This window comes from Musa acuminata, unplaced genomic scaffold (genome assembly GCF_036884655.1).
Source record: "Musa acuminata AAA Group cultivar baxijiao unplaced genomic scaffold, Cavendish_Baxijiao_AAA HiC_scaffold_1137, whole genome shotgun sequence".
Taxonomy (NCBI): domain Eukaryota; kingdom Viridiplantae; phylum Streptophyta; class Magnoliopsida; order Zingiberales; family Musaceae; genus Musa; species Musa acuminata.
The window spans coordinates 2,995,001-3,012,130 of NW_027021349.1; the positions used below are offsets into that span (position 1 = coordinate 2,995,001).

A 17,130-nucleotide genomic window follows, 5' to 3' on the forward strand; every position below is an offset into this window, starting at 1 on the left:
GCTCCATTTGTCTGTTAATTTCTCAAGGTACTAATAATAATACTTGCAACTCAACCTACTAGACAATAAGCATATGCTTAGTTTGTTGACCGCAAACCGGAGTATGGCATCCTTCCTCTTTTCCTGTTAGCAGTTCCCAATATCAGTTTCTATCAGACCACAAGTTTACATGATAGCAAAAGAAACCCAGTTTCAGATAGAATGATGTACCTCATCAGGAGTAGGTCGTGATGAATGAGATCCAACTCTTTAAATGCAAATAAAGCAATCTGTTAAGCATGCATGTACAACTTTATGGAAATCTCCAAAAGACGATATGATACTAAGCTCCACTAGGCTTCCATGCAGATACTGCATAGATGATCCTTCCCTTCCACCCCTGAATCAGCCATCGGCTGTCTTCATCAATAACAAAATCCTTGTGATAGCAGCTTCTCACCTTATCCTTTGCTTTCTTCATGATGCCTGAATTCAATGGAAGCTGCACAAACCCAGCCCTGAGATTCCTGACCTGCCACTGCTTGTAAGTCTCAGGTCTCTCAACCCTTTCTGAGCCCTCACATGCTATAACATTAAGAGCCTCCCTGCCAAACAGATCCCTCTCAATCAACAACCTTTGTTCATCGTCACGTGGCACGTTTGTCTCAAGCATGTCAAACAAGGCAGAAAAGTGGAACAGAGCTTCACGGAAGCGTGTCACAAAGAAGGGAGCGCTGTATGATCCATTCACGACTCCATGGATAAAAACATCTGGGTTCATCTTCCTTATTGTGTTGAGGACCCTATTCCTGGGGCTATCCACAATGACAGTTTCATCAACAAGGTTTCTGAAGCGGTACAAACAGTTGACGACCACAACCTCATCCTTATCGATGTGAAGATCCTCAACCCGAATGGTCTCCCATTTAGAAGCTATGGTCTGATACTCAAAAGGAACATTAAAACTTTTTGCATAATCAGCTAGTCTCTGTCCTGTCTCTTCGATCCTTTCTGTGGGACGGAAACCCGGCTGAGGTACATCAATACCAGTTATCCGCAGTTTTGGAGGGCCACCTTCCCTGGTAGAAAGACGCTGAATAAGGCATGGCCATTGAAACCCAAAATAGATGCCAAAATCTATTATGTGCACCGTTGATGCCTTCTCTGACAGATTAAGAATTGTCTGATTAGAGAAAAAATGTGAAACTCTCTTAAAAGGACATGCAGCAAGATATAGATGGTATGCCTTCAATATATCCGTTGCTGTGGTCCTTTTAGCCACAAGGGCATGATAGATCAGGCTTCCTGTGCCAGCCAAGCGAGCTTCAAGACCATCCGCAAAGAAAGATGCCAATCTCTGAGACCCATCTCCATCTCGGGAAGAGTGCTGCCTAATCTGCTTCAGCAGTTCATTGGCAGTTCGTCTGTCATCAGCTGCCACTGCTTGAGAACAAAGGATGAGAAGAGTTCTAAGATCCACCACCTCCTTCTTCGTTTGCTTCTTTCCTCGTGCCTTGCCACTACTTGCAACTTTCGCCGGACCATTCTGGTCGTTTTTGCTTGCTATATTTTGCATCGCTTCTCTCAGATCAAATATTTTCTGAGTGCATTTATCTCCCTGACAAAGCAAAACCATGTCAAACATTTCAGACCTCAGCTCCCCCTCACCGAAAACAGCTGACTGTTTGTTGCTCCTTCCCTCTGCCAAATCCAAGTCCTCACTGTTTGGATTCTTTCGACCTCTCGAAACATTTAAAGAAGATTCTTTCTCGACCACCTCTGCCTTGATACTGACTAGCCTACCATCACTCCTTGGCTCTCGAGATGATGAAAGATCATTGGACTCTAAGTTGATTACCAACTTATCATTGCTGGGAAGGAATTTGCGAGCTTCCTCAACTCCTCTCTTGAAATGCCATGCTGGCATACCACCAATAAACAGACTAGGGGACACAACAATGTTAGCCAAGGGCTCCTCAGTACTGCTGATGCTGTTAGAGGAGCTCGACGGAGTCCGAGACGAATAATCGGCAGAAGTCGGGCGAGCATGCGATCGCTGATAATCAGAAGAATCACAGACCGAGTTACTGTCAACAAACCTGCTGCTGCTACTGGAACCACCTCTGCAGAATTTTCCATTCTGATTGTTGCTGCTACGGGCAGGGCTTTCCAAACTTTGGTGAGCATCGAGCTGCGGCTGATACAGGGATGGTGGGTACTTCTGGCCAAGGATGTCGTAGAAGGGTTTCTCTGCAGCGCGGAGGGCTAGCTCTTCCTTATATGTACTAACCTTCTCATCTATATCCTCCTCCATGAGCATTCGGCTTATGTATCTAAGGGCCATATCCGAGTAGAAGATGTCGCCGTCCTCTAGGCCCTCTCCCTCAGTGCTCGTGCTAACCGTAGATGTGGGATTGCTACTTGTGTTGGTCGCGGAGGACATCTGCGGCAAGACCGCATAGTTGCTATGACCTAGATGAGGCTGCGGTTCTCCTAATCCAAGAGCCCGGAAGATGTTCTGCTCGGAGTGGGAATCATCATAACTCAATCCGCTCATCATCCCAAACAATTCATGGAGGCCGGAATCCATAACCATTGAACCAAAGATTCCCCAAGACCTACGTTTTAGACCAAGAGCGATCTAGACAACCCTAACAAAATCACCGACTACGAATCCCTCCAATAAAATCACAAACAGAAAACCTGAAATTTCATCACTGGCCATAAGAAAAACTAATGATCCGTCAGATGCTAGCGAATTCCAAGCCCTGAAATCAGGATCTCTACCAATCTTCAATCTTCACAATAATTAATACTACGTCTTGTCACCACAAACAGTGAATTGATCAAAGAAGAGCAAAAAAGGTCAGCAGAACGATCGAGCAGGACAACAAGTCCTATCTGGTCACGAAATCAAAGGTGGCAACTTTACGATCAAAGAAGCGTCAGAACAGTTCGAACCAAAGGTTGACGACGCCAGATCCTACTGGAAAGCAGCAGCCGGAGGAGGAGGAGGAGGAGGAAAGGCCTACCTTATCGATAGAGAGGAAAGGGCGAGCCGGAAAGCCGGAAAGGAAAGGGCGAGCCGGAAAGGGAGACCGAGCTCGAGAGGAACCGAGGACTGCCCTGGGTTTTGGGCCACCCCTTTTCGTCGTAGGATATGATTTAGTACGCCTGCGGTTTAAATCCAGAGGACAACACGTGGGCGCATCAGGGCCGTCCGATGGCGGTTCACGGGCTGTTGCCAGTTGGAGTCCCTGATTCCCAGGTCACGCAATGTTGTCTTACCCGAACCATCTACCAACCGATCGTACCCGCACTGTGATTGATTAACTGCGGCGGTCAAGTGAAAAAAACGCGTATCGACTAGGTTAAGATGACACGTGTTCAGACGTGGCATCGAGATGAGTCGCAACACGACAACGGAGGTGCTGACACGTTAGCGGTCAAAAGGCACGCATTGGTGTGTATGTGGCGTTCTCCCGGTGGAGGCGAAAGCAGTCGCCTCGTGACTTCAACGACAGGGCGACTTGAACGCCGCAGCAGCAGCAGAAGAAGCGGCGTCTGCTGTCATCTCTGTGTCACGGGAAGCAGGCAAGCGGGAAAGAGACGGGGAAGCCTTCACGACGTATCATCAACTCGGTGAAGCTTCTGTTCAAGCATTTTTTGATTAGATAAATCTTTTTTCTTTTTTCGCTTATCACATAAATCAACTCGAAAATCTGTTTGCATTTAGAAGGAAAGATTAGGTTATCGAAATATTATTTACGTGTATTTGTAAGAATGAAGACGACTCGAAGGGTCGGAATATTATTCTCCGTTAAAGTTGTATGTAATCATACTAAGTCAAATAGATATATTTTGTATAAATCGCTTATGGTTCTAATGTCTTTGGTATGACTTTTAATTGAAGACCGATGTATAAAGTTACGAGTGTCACAATCTAAGGTATTCAGAATCTCTTATTTTTTGAGATGGGTCATATTCAAGTTGAATTTACCAGATATGATTAGGCTCTAGCCTTTGATATGTTTAAAAGAATTCTCTTAGAGATTTATAATTGAGTGAAAACTACCTATAAGGTTTATAAGTTTAGATAATCCCAACCTAGTTTTAGTAGAACAGAATAGGTGTTGGTAGCTAAATTATGAGGATAATTTAACCTTCAAATAATTTTATTTTAAGCTAAAATTTGGTGTATATTTAGTCTTATATATCTCCTATTTTTTTATAAAATTTTATGATAATTTAATATCATTTGTTCAGCTAGAATAGTGAAGTAAAAATTTCTTCACAAAATTATGCGATGGTTTGATGGATACTAACTAGTTTATTTGATTATAGAGTGAATTATTAAAAAATTAGTAGTGAAATTTAGATGATTTTTAGGTTAAGTATAGTTTATTTTATAAGAGATTTTATCAAATTTTTTCTATGAATTATTGCTATGGATTTTTATAAATCAACATTTCAAGAGGTAAGGTTTTTAATTAAGACATCTCATGACCTTATACTCCTAATTTGATAGGTGTATTGCTCCTTATAACTCTTGATCATTAAGGAATATGGTCTTTTACTAGTATCTTTATTTTTGAGTTAAATTAGGTAAGTATAAGTTTAATTTACTATAAAATAGTGGTCATATAAATTATCATATTCATAATACATTTTGAAAAAAATGTTTCAAATGATATAATTATCATGAACTATATATATATATATATATATATATATATATATATATATATATATATATATATATATATATATATATATATATATATATTATTTATTTATTTATTTATAAATATAAAAATATATGAATTACGATAAAAAAATTTCTTATATTTATACATATTTGATGATATGTGGTGCACGTGTTTTATATGCTATGTGATATGAGAGTGCACAAATATGTTACGATGTACAATACACATGCATTATGACGTGTTGTCACGAACAAACTTCTCAACAAGATGTTGGATGTAATGCTTATGTGTGTCCGTGTCTTTTGGCATGTTCATGCCCTGTACAGAATGTAAAGGGGCGGCCGAAGGCTTATAAGTCCCATTTTAGTTCGGTGGTGGCCTCTTTAGGCTTGTAAATAAAGGTGGTGTCATGTGGACACGTGCGAGAGCTTCTCGGTCTGTAATGGACCATTTTACCCTTTGTTGTGCCACTGTTCAGAGCTTGTAAAGTCTGTTTGTAATTTGCATTGTCTATGAAGTGTTTTTCGGACATGTTTGCTTGTGGATCCCGATTGAGGCGTTCTCTCTTGCCCGTTCTCTCTTTTGTTGGTCCTAAGGGACAATGGGAGTCTTCGGGGAGGCTGACCCTTGCGGACGGACACGCAAGGGTGCCGCACGACTTAGGCAAAACCAGCTAAGTCCGTGTCATATGGTATCAGAGCGGGACAAGCACTCACAGAAACACTTGACATGCAAACGTGGGGGACCTAGTGGGGCTGCGTTGAGGGCAGTCAGCACACGCGCGACCCTTTGAGGGAAAACGGGCATGGAGATGTAGGGAAAAGAGTCGCTCAGTGGAGCGGGCATCTGAGATTGGCATTCAGAGGAATGGCCAACCCTTCGCGCAAGAGGCACCACGAGAACAGGCAAGCTTGGAAGAATTTGGAGCGCACAAAGGTTGGGATGGCTGAGTTTGAGCTACGGCTCAACGTTGACAACTATACTTGATGGTGCTCTAGGCAAGCGAGGCGCTTGGCAAGAATGAGACCATGCAAGGTGGAATGAGTTGCTCAACGACCAAAAGAGTTATGCAAAGCTCACAGAGGTGAGGGGAATTGCTAACTCGAAGAATTTGGTACTCATGCATGGGCTTGTATGCGGACGATGGAATGTTCGTGGCCATCCCAAGGCGGTCGAGACTCGGCGCCATGGAGCATTGAAACTTTCTCTTCGGCATGTGAAGGATACGTCCGTAGGAGGCTGAAGTGTGCAATGAGTTCAGCATGTTGCTAGGCCTTGAGGGGTGCAGCGGGGGCTGTATTGACGGGGAGTCGCAATCTAGCAAGTGCGTTTGCAGGAGGCAGAACAATGCACAGTTTGCTCAGCAGATCGGAGTAGTTCAAGGGGATGGTGGTCTCCGAAATGAAGACAGATGTTGCTCCAACGGGATAGTTATCCAGGAGGGATAAGTCTCGGCACTTCAGAGGGAGGATCATGTGAGACGGACTTCACATGTTGAGGAGGAGTACCTCACAAACAACAACTCCACGAAGCTCAATGGACCGAGCAAGCAGCGAGGAGTTGCCGCATGATCTCGCTCGAGAGAATGCATTGGTGGATGCATTGCGAGATCAAGTGGGGGAGCAACACAAATGAAGGCGCACTTGGAGTCGATGTGGAGATCGGACTCAAGGGAGGGCTGACCCGTGGAATGGTGGGCACGAGGGCCACCATCGACTCAATGCGAAAACGAGGAGCGGAGCAACTTGGGGGTAACTTGGCGAAGTTCCCCAAGCCGCATGAAGGGAGCCAGCAGAGAAGTTGGAACATGGAGCAGAGGCACAGTGCTTTTCTTAGACAGAGGTCAAGGACATGAGCTCTTGCAGAGGCAAGAGCAGGATCATGTTGTTCCATGGATCCTTCATTCTGATGGAGTGGACTCATCGTGCATGGTGCCAAAGACGAAGGGAGCTTCTGGGCACATGCACCTTATCTCGGAGGAGCATTTGATGGAGGAACTAAGGTGACTCAATTTGCAGAGGCGAAGTTGAGTTCAGAAGACCTTAGCACGGGGCAAGAGGACGCAGAGGCGGGTACTCTTGAAGAATATGCCACAGTGTTGCCATTCAAGTTGCTATGAAGGAAGCGGTGCGTAGCGGAGATTGTGCTGGTAGGGGCAGAGGCCCAGGATCCAGACAATGGTGCACAAATTACAGTGAAGTCGGTGGACTTCGGGAGCTACTAGGCGACGGACTGTCCTAGAGCGGTGCTTCATCTAGGTGTGACCCAAGAGTGGGTGGATGAAGGTCGATTGCCAAAGGAGCGAACAAAATCGAAGGTGGAGGAGACCCTGCGATGTATTGGCAGAGGCCACACATGGAGGGTTCACAATTCGAGTTTATTCCACAAGGATCAGGATGCAATGGAGATGTCACCAGGAGGCGACATGGTGCAGCGGATCGTGGTGGAACAGTTCGTGGCAATGCAATACACACGACTGGGTCCCGTGAGGGATGAGATCATATGGAGGTATGATCGGGAGCTACTGGGAGCTCCGCTTTGGTGAACAACACGACGGCAAGAAGGGCTATGGATTCAAGGAGTGAAGGCCATGGTACCGCAGAGGCGGGTCTTCCGAGCGTGCACCGAATTTTGCATCGGATGAAAACCTTGGTCATCAGCATATGGGGGCTGGGTTCCACCAAGGGAAAAGTTCGAATGCAAGTACCAGTTAGTTCCATGGGAGGGACTTGATCATGCAGAGGTATAATCGAAGCAGCTGGAGAGTTGGACTGCTCCAGAGCTCATATTCGCTTAAGGGAGCCCGACAAGTCAGAGGACAAGGTCGAGTAAGCGAACGTTGCTACCAAGGAAGCTATGGAGAACAGAATTTGGTGCAAACCCTACAACGTGATGGCGGAGGCCATGCATGGGAGTTGCAGTCTGTCTTTCCATCGACCAAACAGATTGCTTGGAGAACACAGAGGTGTTGAAGCAGGAGGTCGAAAGGGGCGAGGAAGCGACGACGAGTCCAGAGGGACTTAGCTACCCAAAATCAAGCATCAGTCAGAATGGAGGTGGACTCAGAGGAGTGCCACAGAGACATTTCTACTGATTGTGAAGAAAAGGGATTCAGAGACGAGGCGATGGATAGTAGTGCCATGGGCATGGCAGCGCCATGGTACCGCAGAGGCGGGACTTCCGTGAAAGTCATTGATCCCTTGCTCTCACGGAGGGAGAGCGTTTGGTCGTGAAAGGGGCCGAGGAGGTGGAGCATGCAGAGGCAATCTCCAAGTACCGAGACAAGGCTGAAGGGCAGAGGCCAAGAAACTTCGTAAGACCGGTGTCAACAAGTTTCTCATCAAGATAGCCGTAAGTGAAGGACTTCGGGTCATGCAAGAGTGCATGACCAAGGAACGAAGCAGGCAGTACGCGGTGCTGTACCTTTGCTACTCAATGGAGTAGGCGGCAGGGTTGATGGAGAAGACGGTACAATCCCAGAGGCGACCTCATCTATCAGAGAATTACTCCAAGTTGGGGTGAAAACTTCTCGCATTCCAGAAGTTCGATGGCATTGAGAAGGTGAATCACAGTAACTAACTCAATGCAAGGAGTGCAAACACTTCAAGTGCTTCAAAAGTGTGAGCAAAGAGCGGGCGAAGACCAGTAACCAGCTCGATGCATGAAGTACAACCTCGAGGAGGCGGGCGAAGTCAAGTAACCTTTGCCTTCTCAACTCTTAAGAGAATGGGCGAAACCGAGTACCCCAATTCTCTTATCTATCCAGCAGAGGAGCTCTGCACAAGTTCAAAGACCCTTCGAAGATAATGGAAGACAATAGTTGTCAAATCCTCACCAACGGTGATCAGTGCTACTGAGAGTAGATTGTCCGCTTCATTTCCCAACGAAATGCCAATCGAAAGCGGAAGTGATGCGAACCTACTTGGATGTGACAACTAACTGAAAGAAGAGTCAATGAGCAGATTTTGTGGAGGAAGGACCCAAAACTTCAGAAGTTTGCGAGGCGATGCTCGTTAAAGCTCCAACAAGCATCCACCCAGTTCAAGCAGCATGTGGAGATTTTGAGAGACTGGCGCAGTAAGGATGGTCTTTTCCTTCATTTGGTGGATCCGCAGGAATCAACGAGGATCAACACAACTCAGCCAACCCCACACCAGAGTCAGAGTCATTGGCGAGTTGAAGCAGCATGGCGGATCAAAGGTTCGACTACTCAAAAACAGCAGCGGAGAGCAGCTGGGAGCCAGGAGGCGCATTGCAGCTGGAGCAGAAGATTGAAGATTCAACAAAGGCGAAGAGTTGCAGTGTTCATAAAGGCTTCGACGAGGACGTCGAAGGGATAAGTGGGGGAGAATGTCACGGACAAACTTCTCAACAAGATGTTGGATGTAATGCTTATGTGTGTCCGTGTCTTTTGGCATGTTCATGCCCTGTACAGAATGTAAAGGGGCGGCCGAAGGCTTATAAGTCTCATTTTAGTTGGGTGGTGGCCTCTTTAGGCTTGTAAATAAAGGTGGTGTCATGTGGACACGTGCGAGAGCTTCTCGGTCTGTAATGGACCATTTTACCCTTTGTTGTGCCACTGTTCAGAGCTTGTAAAGTCTGTTTGTAATTTGCATTGTCTATGAAGTATTTTTCGGACATGTTTGCTTGTGGATCCCGATTGAGGCGTTCTCTCTTGCCCGTTCTCTCTTTTGTTGGTCCTAAGGGACAATGGGAGTCTTCGGGGAGGCTGACCCTTGTGGACGGACACGCAAGGGTGCCGCACGACTTAGGCAAAACCAGCTAAGTCCGTGTCAGTGTGGTGTAAGAGTATACATATATATTATGATGTATGATGTAAATATGCATGCATATATTATGATGACATGTTGTTTAGGAGTACATGTATATGTTATAATATGGGATATAGAAGTCCATATATTTATTATATTTTCTACGTATACATATAAGTATTTTAAATTATTTTATTTTAACTCTTTATTTTGTATATATTGTATTGTAAGGTTTTGCTTGTTAAAGAAGTCATAGGATTGTAGTGTTTATCGTTAAATATCTTCTACTGATGATTTTAAAATATTATATATATATGATATGATACATACTTACCTAAATAAAACTATAAAGGCTTATACTTACGAGTGATTACTCATTATAGATCATATTTTGTAGGTAAAGATACTAGTACTCCACCAAGTAATTGGGTTGGGAAGTGAGCATGTGTGAGCTCATGCTAGTCATATTTGAATGATAATATATGAGCATTTATATGTGTATAACTTTTAGACATATGTTGGTGTGTTTTCTTTTTAGTTAAAGGTTATAATTATGTACATATGTTAAAATCATTGTACATACAGGGAATCTTATCATTTTGTTTTATAAATTAGCATGTTTTACTTTTAAAATTATCTATTTTATTATTATACTCTTATTGATAGCATTAGAAGAACTAAAATATGATATTATACTTTAGTTATGTATATAAAGTATGAGTGAGATTGGGAGTAGCGTATTATAGAAAAATCCTTCAGAAATAAATATAAGTAAATCAAATTAATCTTTCACTATAAAATAATGAGATTACAATATTACTCTGTTTAGATTAACTAGAGGATATCAATATCATATGTGTTGAATCCCAAATTTTGATGATGAAATTAATTGATGTGTTTATGAACTAATAAGCGTTTGAGATAAGTGACACAAGAAAAACTTCAATCATGGACTTGAACCATTCAAAGACAAATCGTTGAAGCAAGAAAATCAGACATTGGGTTGGAGAGTATCATGTCAGAGATTAGACATTGGGCCGGAGGATTGATCGACGTGCCAGAGGATAGACTTCGTTCCATGAGTTCGGGTATCAGACCTAAATGATTTAGTATTATGCCAAAAGGATTGGATGTTGTGGGAGGTCAACATGCCGATGGATCGAGCAATATGCCGAAGGAAAGGACAATGTCGGAGGTTCGAACGAAGTGCTAGATGAACAAATGATATGCCGAACAATATCCTAAAAGCTTCGTGATTGTAATTAGAGTTGTTAAGTCTTAATTGAAGTCATTTAGAATCTAATTGAGTTGGTTTTGGGATGTAACCATACAACTTAATTATGAGCCTTTCGGGCCTAAACCAAGGTTAAATTGGGTTGTTAGAAGGCTAATTCAATGACTTGGGGTTGGGCTAGGTAGTGGCACCACCAAGCCTAAGCGATGGTACCGTCCGAGAGCCGAAAAGCACGAGTTGTGCTTTCCAAAAAGTCTGACGGTAGTATTGCCCAAGGTAGTGGCAGTACTACTCAGCCAGTGATGGTACTGCTAGAGCCCAGATTCTCAGGCTCTATTTAGTGGTAGTATCGCTCGGCGCCTATGGTAGTATCATTAGTACCTCGAAAACTTGAGGATTTAAATGTTTGACTCTATTTTTAAGCCATTTGGGAATACCCCACTCATGCTTCTTGATGCAATAAAAATTCTTAAGCATAAAAATGTTGAATCCCAAATTTCGATAATAAAATCAATTTATGAGTTTATGAACTAATGAGCATTTGAGAAAAGTGACGCAAGATAAACTTCAATCATGGAAAAGGCAAATTAGTAAGAAATATAAATTGCTAAAAAAGATCATGTTTCTCTTCTTAGTAAATTTGATAAATTGAAAAATAAGTATGACAATTGCATGTTAACCTCTTGCACTAAATGTGAAGAGTTAGACTTATTCAAAAAGAAAAATATGTTATTACAATAAATATTAGAAAAAATTAAAATTAGAAATAAATCATTAAACATGATTTTTGCTAACAAAGGTAATATACATAGAAATAAAGAAATTGGCTTTATATGTAGTAACATTCAACAAAAGCCGACTACATTTGTTAAAGGTCCTATATTACATGTTTCCCTTAAAGTTAAATATAATTTTTATGGTGGATATGGTTATTATGCTTATAAATATTATTTAAAAAATATAGTTCACATAAATTAGTTTGGGTTCCTAAAGGAATCATAAATGACTTAATGTCAAAAGTCAAGATATATAGATCTAACTATGAGGGACCTAAAGTTAAATGGATACCTAAAGCAAATCCTCATTTTTTGTAGATATATCTACAATCAAAAGTTAGAAGCAAAAGATGATATCTTGATAGTAGATACTCAGGACATATGACCGGAGATCCAACACATTTCTCTAAGCTTACTAATCAAGACGAGGGGTATGTCACCTTAAGAGATAATAACAAAGAAAAAATTATTGATAAAGGAAATAAAGGTAATAAATCAAACCTCTTGATTGAAGATGTTCTATTAGTAGATGGTTTAAAACATAACTTACTAAGCATTAATCAATTGTGTGATAAGGGATATAACATTAAATTTGAATCTAATGCTCACATTATAGATATACCACATAAAAATAAATCTATGATTGCCTTAAGGAGCAATAATGTATATACAATTGATCTTGAAAATTTTTGTGATTAAACTTATTTTTGGATTTTAAACGATAATACATGGCTTTGGCATAGGAGATTAGATCATGAAAATATGAAATTGATTTTATAAATTACAACTAAAGAACTTATAAGAGGTATGTCTAGAATAAAATTTGTCAAAGATAAAGTTTGTGATATATGCTAACTAGGTAAACAAATAAAGAGCAGCTTTAAACATAAAAATCAAGTAAGTACCTCTAGACCATTATAATTAATTCTTATGAATTTATTTGGACCAATTGATATGGGAGGTAGTAAATATACTTTTGTGATTGTTGATGATTATAGTAGATATACTTGGACATACTTATTAGCACATAAAAGTGATTGCTTTAAATGTTTTATGAAGTTTTACAAACTAAGTTCAAAATGAAAAAGGTTTTATAATTTCTTCTATTCATAGCGATCATGGTGGTGAATTTAAAAACCATGATTTTTAAAAATTTTATGATTCAAATGGGTATGACCATAATTATTCTACTCCAAGAAATACATAATAAAATAGAGTTGTTAAGAGAAAAAATAATAGTTTACAAGAGATTACAAGAATCATGCTTAATAAACATAGCCTACCCAAATATTTTTTGGCTGAAGTCGTTAACATGACATGCTATGTCATGAACAAGATTTTCATAAGACCACTACTATCTAAAATTCCTTATGAATTATGAAATAATAAAAGACCCAATATTTTGTATTTTCAAGTTTTTGATTGTAAATATGTTATTTTGAATGAAAATGATACCTTAGAAAAATTTGATGCAAAATCCGATAAAGGTATTTTTCTTGGATATTCCTCTATTTCTAAAGCTTATCGAGTTTTCAATAAAAGAATCTTAGTTATTAAAGAATCTATCCATGTTGTTTTTAATGAGTTTTCTAAATTTAAGAAAAATAATTTTGTAATAATTTTGAATTTGATACATTCAATTTAAATGAGAATTATCCTCTCCCAAGCAACTTGGATGCATCTACATCCAAAGAATCTTGACCCAAGGAATGAAAATGTATAGATGTGCATCATAACAAGATAATCATTAGAGATACATGTGTTCAAACTCATTTTTCATTTAAAAGTTTTTATGCAAATACTACATTTTTATCTCAAATTAAGCCTAAATGCATTGACGATGCTATCAAAGATGACTCATGGGATTTTATAATACATGAAGAATTAAATCAATCTGAGAGAAATAAGGTTTGGATGCTTGTTCTTATACCTAGTTATCATCTTGTAATTGACACTAAATGAGTATTTAGGAATAAGCAAGATGAACTTAGTATCATAGTTCGAAACAAGGCTAGATTAATGACCAAAGGTTTCAACCAATAAGAAGGTATAGACTATGAAGAAACCTTCGCTCTTATGGCAAGACTTGAAGTTATAAGGATACTCCTTGTCTATGCATATTGTAAAAATTTTAAGTTATTTTAAATGGATGTCAAAAGTACTTTTCTTAATTGTTTTATTTCCGAAGAAGTTTATGTTGAGCAACCACTTGGATTTGAGAATGTTCTTTTTTCAAACCATGTTTATAAGTTATCTAAGGCTCTCTATGAGTTGAAGTAAACCCTAAGGGCTTTGTATGAGAGACTTAGGTCTTTTCTTATTCAAAATAATTTTACGAAATACACGGTCGATACCATATTATTTATTAAATATTTTAAAAATAATTTTTTTATTGTTCAAATTTATATTGATGATATTATTTTTTATTCTGAAATGAATCTTTATATAAATCATTTACTAAAAGTATAAGTCAAGAATTTGAAATGAGTTTAATGAGTGAATTAACATTTTTCTTAGGATTACAAATTAAGTAACTAAGTGATGGAACTTTTATTAGTCAAAGTATGTGAATCTACTAAAATGGTTTCACTTGGATAGTGCTAAAGCCATTAGCACACCAATAAGTACTTCTACCAAATTAGATATAGACAATGAAGGAGAATGCTTTAATAAAAAATACTTATAGAGGTATAATAGGTAGCTTACTATATCTTACTGTAATTAGACTTAATATAATGTTTAATGTTGTCTTTGTGTGAGATTTCAATCTAATCTCAAACAATCTCATTTTAAAGTAGTAAAAAGAATTTTTAGGTACCTAAAAGGAATATCATCTCTAAGATTATGGTATCCTAAATCTAATAATTTTAATTTGATTGCTTATGTTGATGTTGACTTTCCAGGATGTAGAATTGATAGAAAAAGTACATCCGGAACATGTTAACTTTTAGGTCATATATTTATTTTTTGATCTTCCAAGAAATAAAATTCTGTTGTATTATCTATAGTTGAGGCTGAATATATATCAACAAGTGAATATTGCGCACAAGTAATTTGGATTAAAAACACTTTAAAAGACTATAGACTTTATTTGAAAAATATCCTTATAAAATGTGATAATACTAGTGTAATTTATTTAACAAAGAACTTCATTCAATACTCTAGGACTAAACACATTAATATTAGATATCATTTTATTAGGGATCATATTAATAATCATGATATATCTTTAGATTTTATTGACATAAAACATCAATTAGCAGATATTTTTACTAAACCATTGAATGAGGAACAATTCAATTTTATTAGAAGAGAATTAGGTATGTTGAATCTTCCAAATGTATGAATTCTTCTCATATGATTTTTTTTTTTAGATGGATCATTATCTTGATTTTTTTAGTATTCATGACTTGAGATTTCTTTTGAATCAAGATCGTTTACTATTTGATCTCTTACAACTTTTTCTTTTCGATATTTACAAAAGAAAAGATTTATCAAAATGAATCATAATCTTTCGATATTCATAACTTGAGATTTACTTCATATGACTCTTTTGTAATACCCCATTATGAAATTAATCTTTCATGATTTGAGCTTATCTTTGATATCTTTCATGTGATGATTGAAACATTGATATAAATTTTGCACCATTGTATCATTTCCTTTTTTTTATATTGACAAAGGAGAGAGAGAGAGAGAGAGAAGTACTAATTTACACATCTCAAGATATGCAAAAACTTGCTAACTTGCATATCTCAAAGAGAAGCAAAGACTTGCTAGCTTGTATATTTCAAAGAGAAGCAAAAACTAACTAGCTTGCATATTTCAAAGAGAAGTAAAAACTTGCATATTTCTCCTTTTTGTTAATGACAAAGGGGGAGAAGTTGACTGTACTCAATCTTTGATGATTTGAAATTATGCATGCAATGATATTTTAACTCATGTTATGATGTACCTTGATGATTTAGAATTATGCATGCAATGATATCTTAACTCATGATTTGATATTATAATGCATGCAATGATATTTTAACTATGCATATGAAGTATGAAATGGTTATTTTGATATGACCTTTACAAAGAAAGTCACCTTCATTAAAATTGTTTCAACTTAAATTTAAATAATACAGTCAAATGTTATCTTTTTCTGAATTTAAGTTTATTTCAATATGATATATAGACAAGGAGAGTTTAGTTAACTTCATTATTAATTTGGTGTCATCATCGAAAAAGGAAAGATTGTTAAATATCATATTTTGATGATGAAATCAATTGATAAGTTTATGAACTAATGAGCATTTTAGAAAAGTGACGTAGGACAAACTTCAATCATAGAAAGGCAAATCGATTGAAGCAGAAGAATCAGACGATGTGCTAGAGTGCATCATGTCAGAGATCGAACATTGAGTCGAAAGGATCAAATATTACGTCAAGATCAAATGTTGTGGGAGGTCAATATGCCAATGGATTGGGTAATACGCCGAAGGAAAGGATGACATGCCGAAAATTCGGACGAAGTACCAGATAAACCAATGACATGCTGGACAACATAGGCTTCATGATTTGTAATTGTTATATCTTGATCAAAATAGTTTAGAGTTTAATTAAGTTGGTTTTGGGTGTAATCATGCCAACTTGATTAGGAGCCCATTGGGCTTGAATCAGGATTGAATTGGGCCTATTAGAAGGCCAATTCAGTGATATGAGGTTGGGTCAAGCGGTGGCATTGTCAGGCCAAGCAATGGTACCGCTTGTGAGATAGAAAGTATGAATTATACTTTTTCAAAAAATCCAACGGTGGTACTGCTAGGGCAAGCGATGCTACCGCCCAATGTCAAGCGGTGGTACCGCCCAAGCAAGTGATTAAACCTGTGGATTTAAAATTTTTGGCCCTATTTTTGAAGTTATTTTGCGTCTATAAATACCCCTCTCATGCTTCCTTGTAAGAGTACGAAAAAGCCTATAATATTAAAGTATTGTAATCTCTTACTTCTTGAGTCTAGAAGTTATTCTAAGGGAGGTGAGAGTTCTTTTATAAAAGAGGGGTGTAAGGGTTCTCTCATAAACCTGTGAAAAAGAGAAAGAGTTGTAACAAGGGTAGTTGATCTTCGCCCATTGAAAAAAAATCGGTAGTGAAAGCCGATGGCCTTGAACGAAGAGGAATCGAGAGTGGACGTAGGTTAGAATGATTGAACCACTATAAATTTGTTTGCATTTCTTCTTTTGCCTTGATTTACTATTGCATACTAATTTACTTACTAAGCAATCCTTATTCGCACTTCTTGTTAATCACATTTCCGATATGGATTTCATTGAACGTTCGCACTTCTTGTTAATCACATTTCCGATATGGATTTCATCAAACGAACTTTCAAACCAAAATTTTTCGAAAGCACTAATACAACACACACACCCCGCCCCCCCCCCCCCCCCCCCTCCCATGCCTCTTAATGCGTTTACGATCCTAACAAAAAGTGTTATAAACTCTCTTGAAAAAGTATTGAGTCTCTTCCTCCTTGAGGGTATTGGTTATAGTAAGGATATGTGAGGTCTTGCGTAAAAGAGAGGTGTAAAAGTTCTCTCCTAAGCTTGTGAAAAGGAGAAGGGTTGTAACAAGGATAGTTGATTTTTGCTTATTGAAAAGAAGATCGGTAGTGAAA

General features: G+C 38.8%; 1 protein-coding gene across 1 annotated transcript in view; it reads right to left on the reverse strand.

The window, feature by feature from the left end:
- Positions 1–3,102, reverse strand: part of LOC135671053 (scarecrow-like protein 9) — a 3,406-nt gene extending 304 nt beyond the window's left edge. The window contains exons 1-2 of the mRNA XM_065178935.1: positions 211–3,102; positions 1–123 (exon numbers count right to left, since the gene is read on the reverse strand). The exon at positions 1–123 is cut by the window's left edge and continues 304 nt beyond it. Coding sequence (XP_065035007.1) covers positions 323–2,575 — 2,253 coding nt within the window. The 5' untranslated portion in view covers positions 2,576–3,102 and the 3' untranslated portion in view covers positions 1–123; positions 211–322. The remainder of the gene's footprint in view (positions 124–210) is intronic.
- Positions 3,103–17,130: the final 14,028 nt, after the last annotated feature.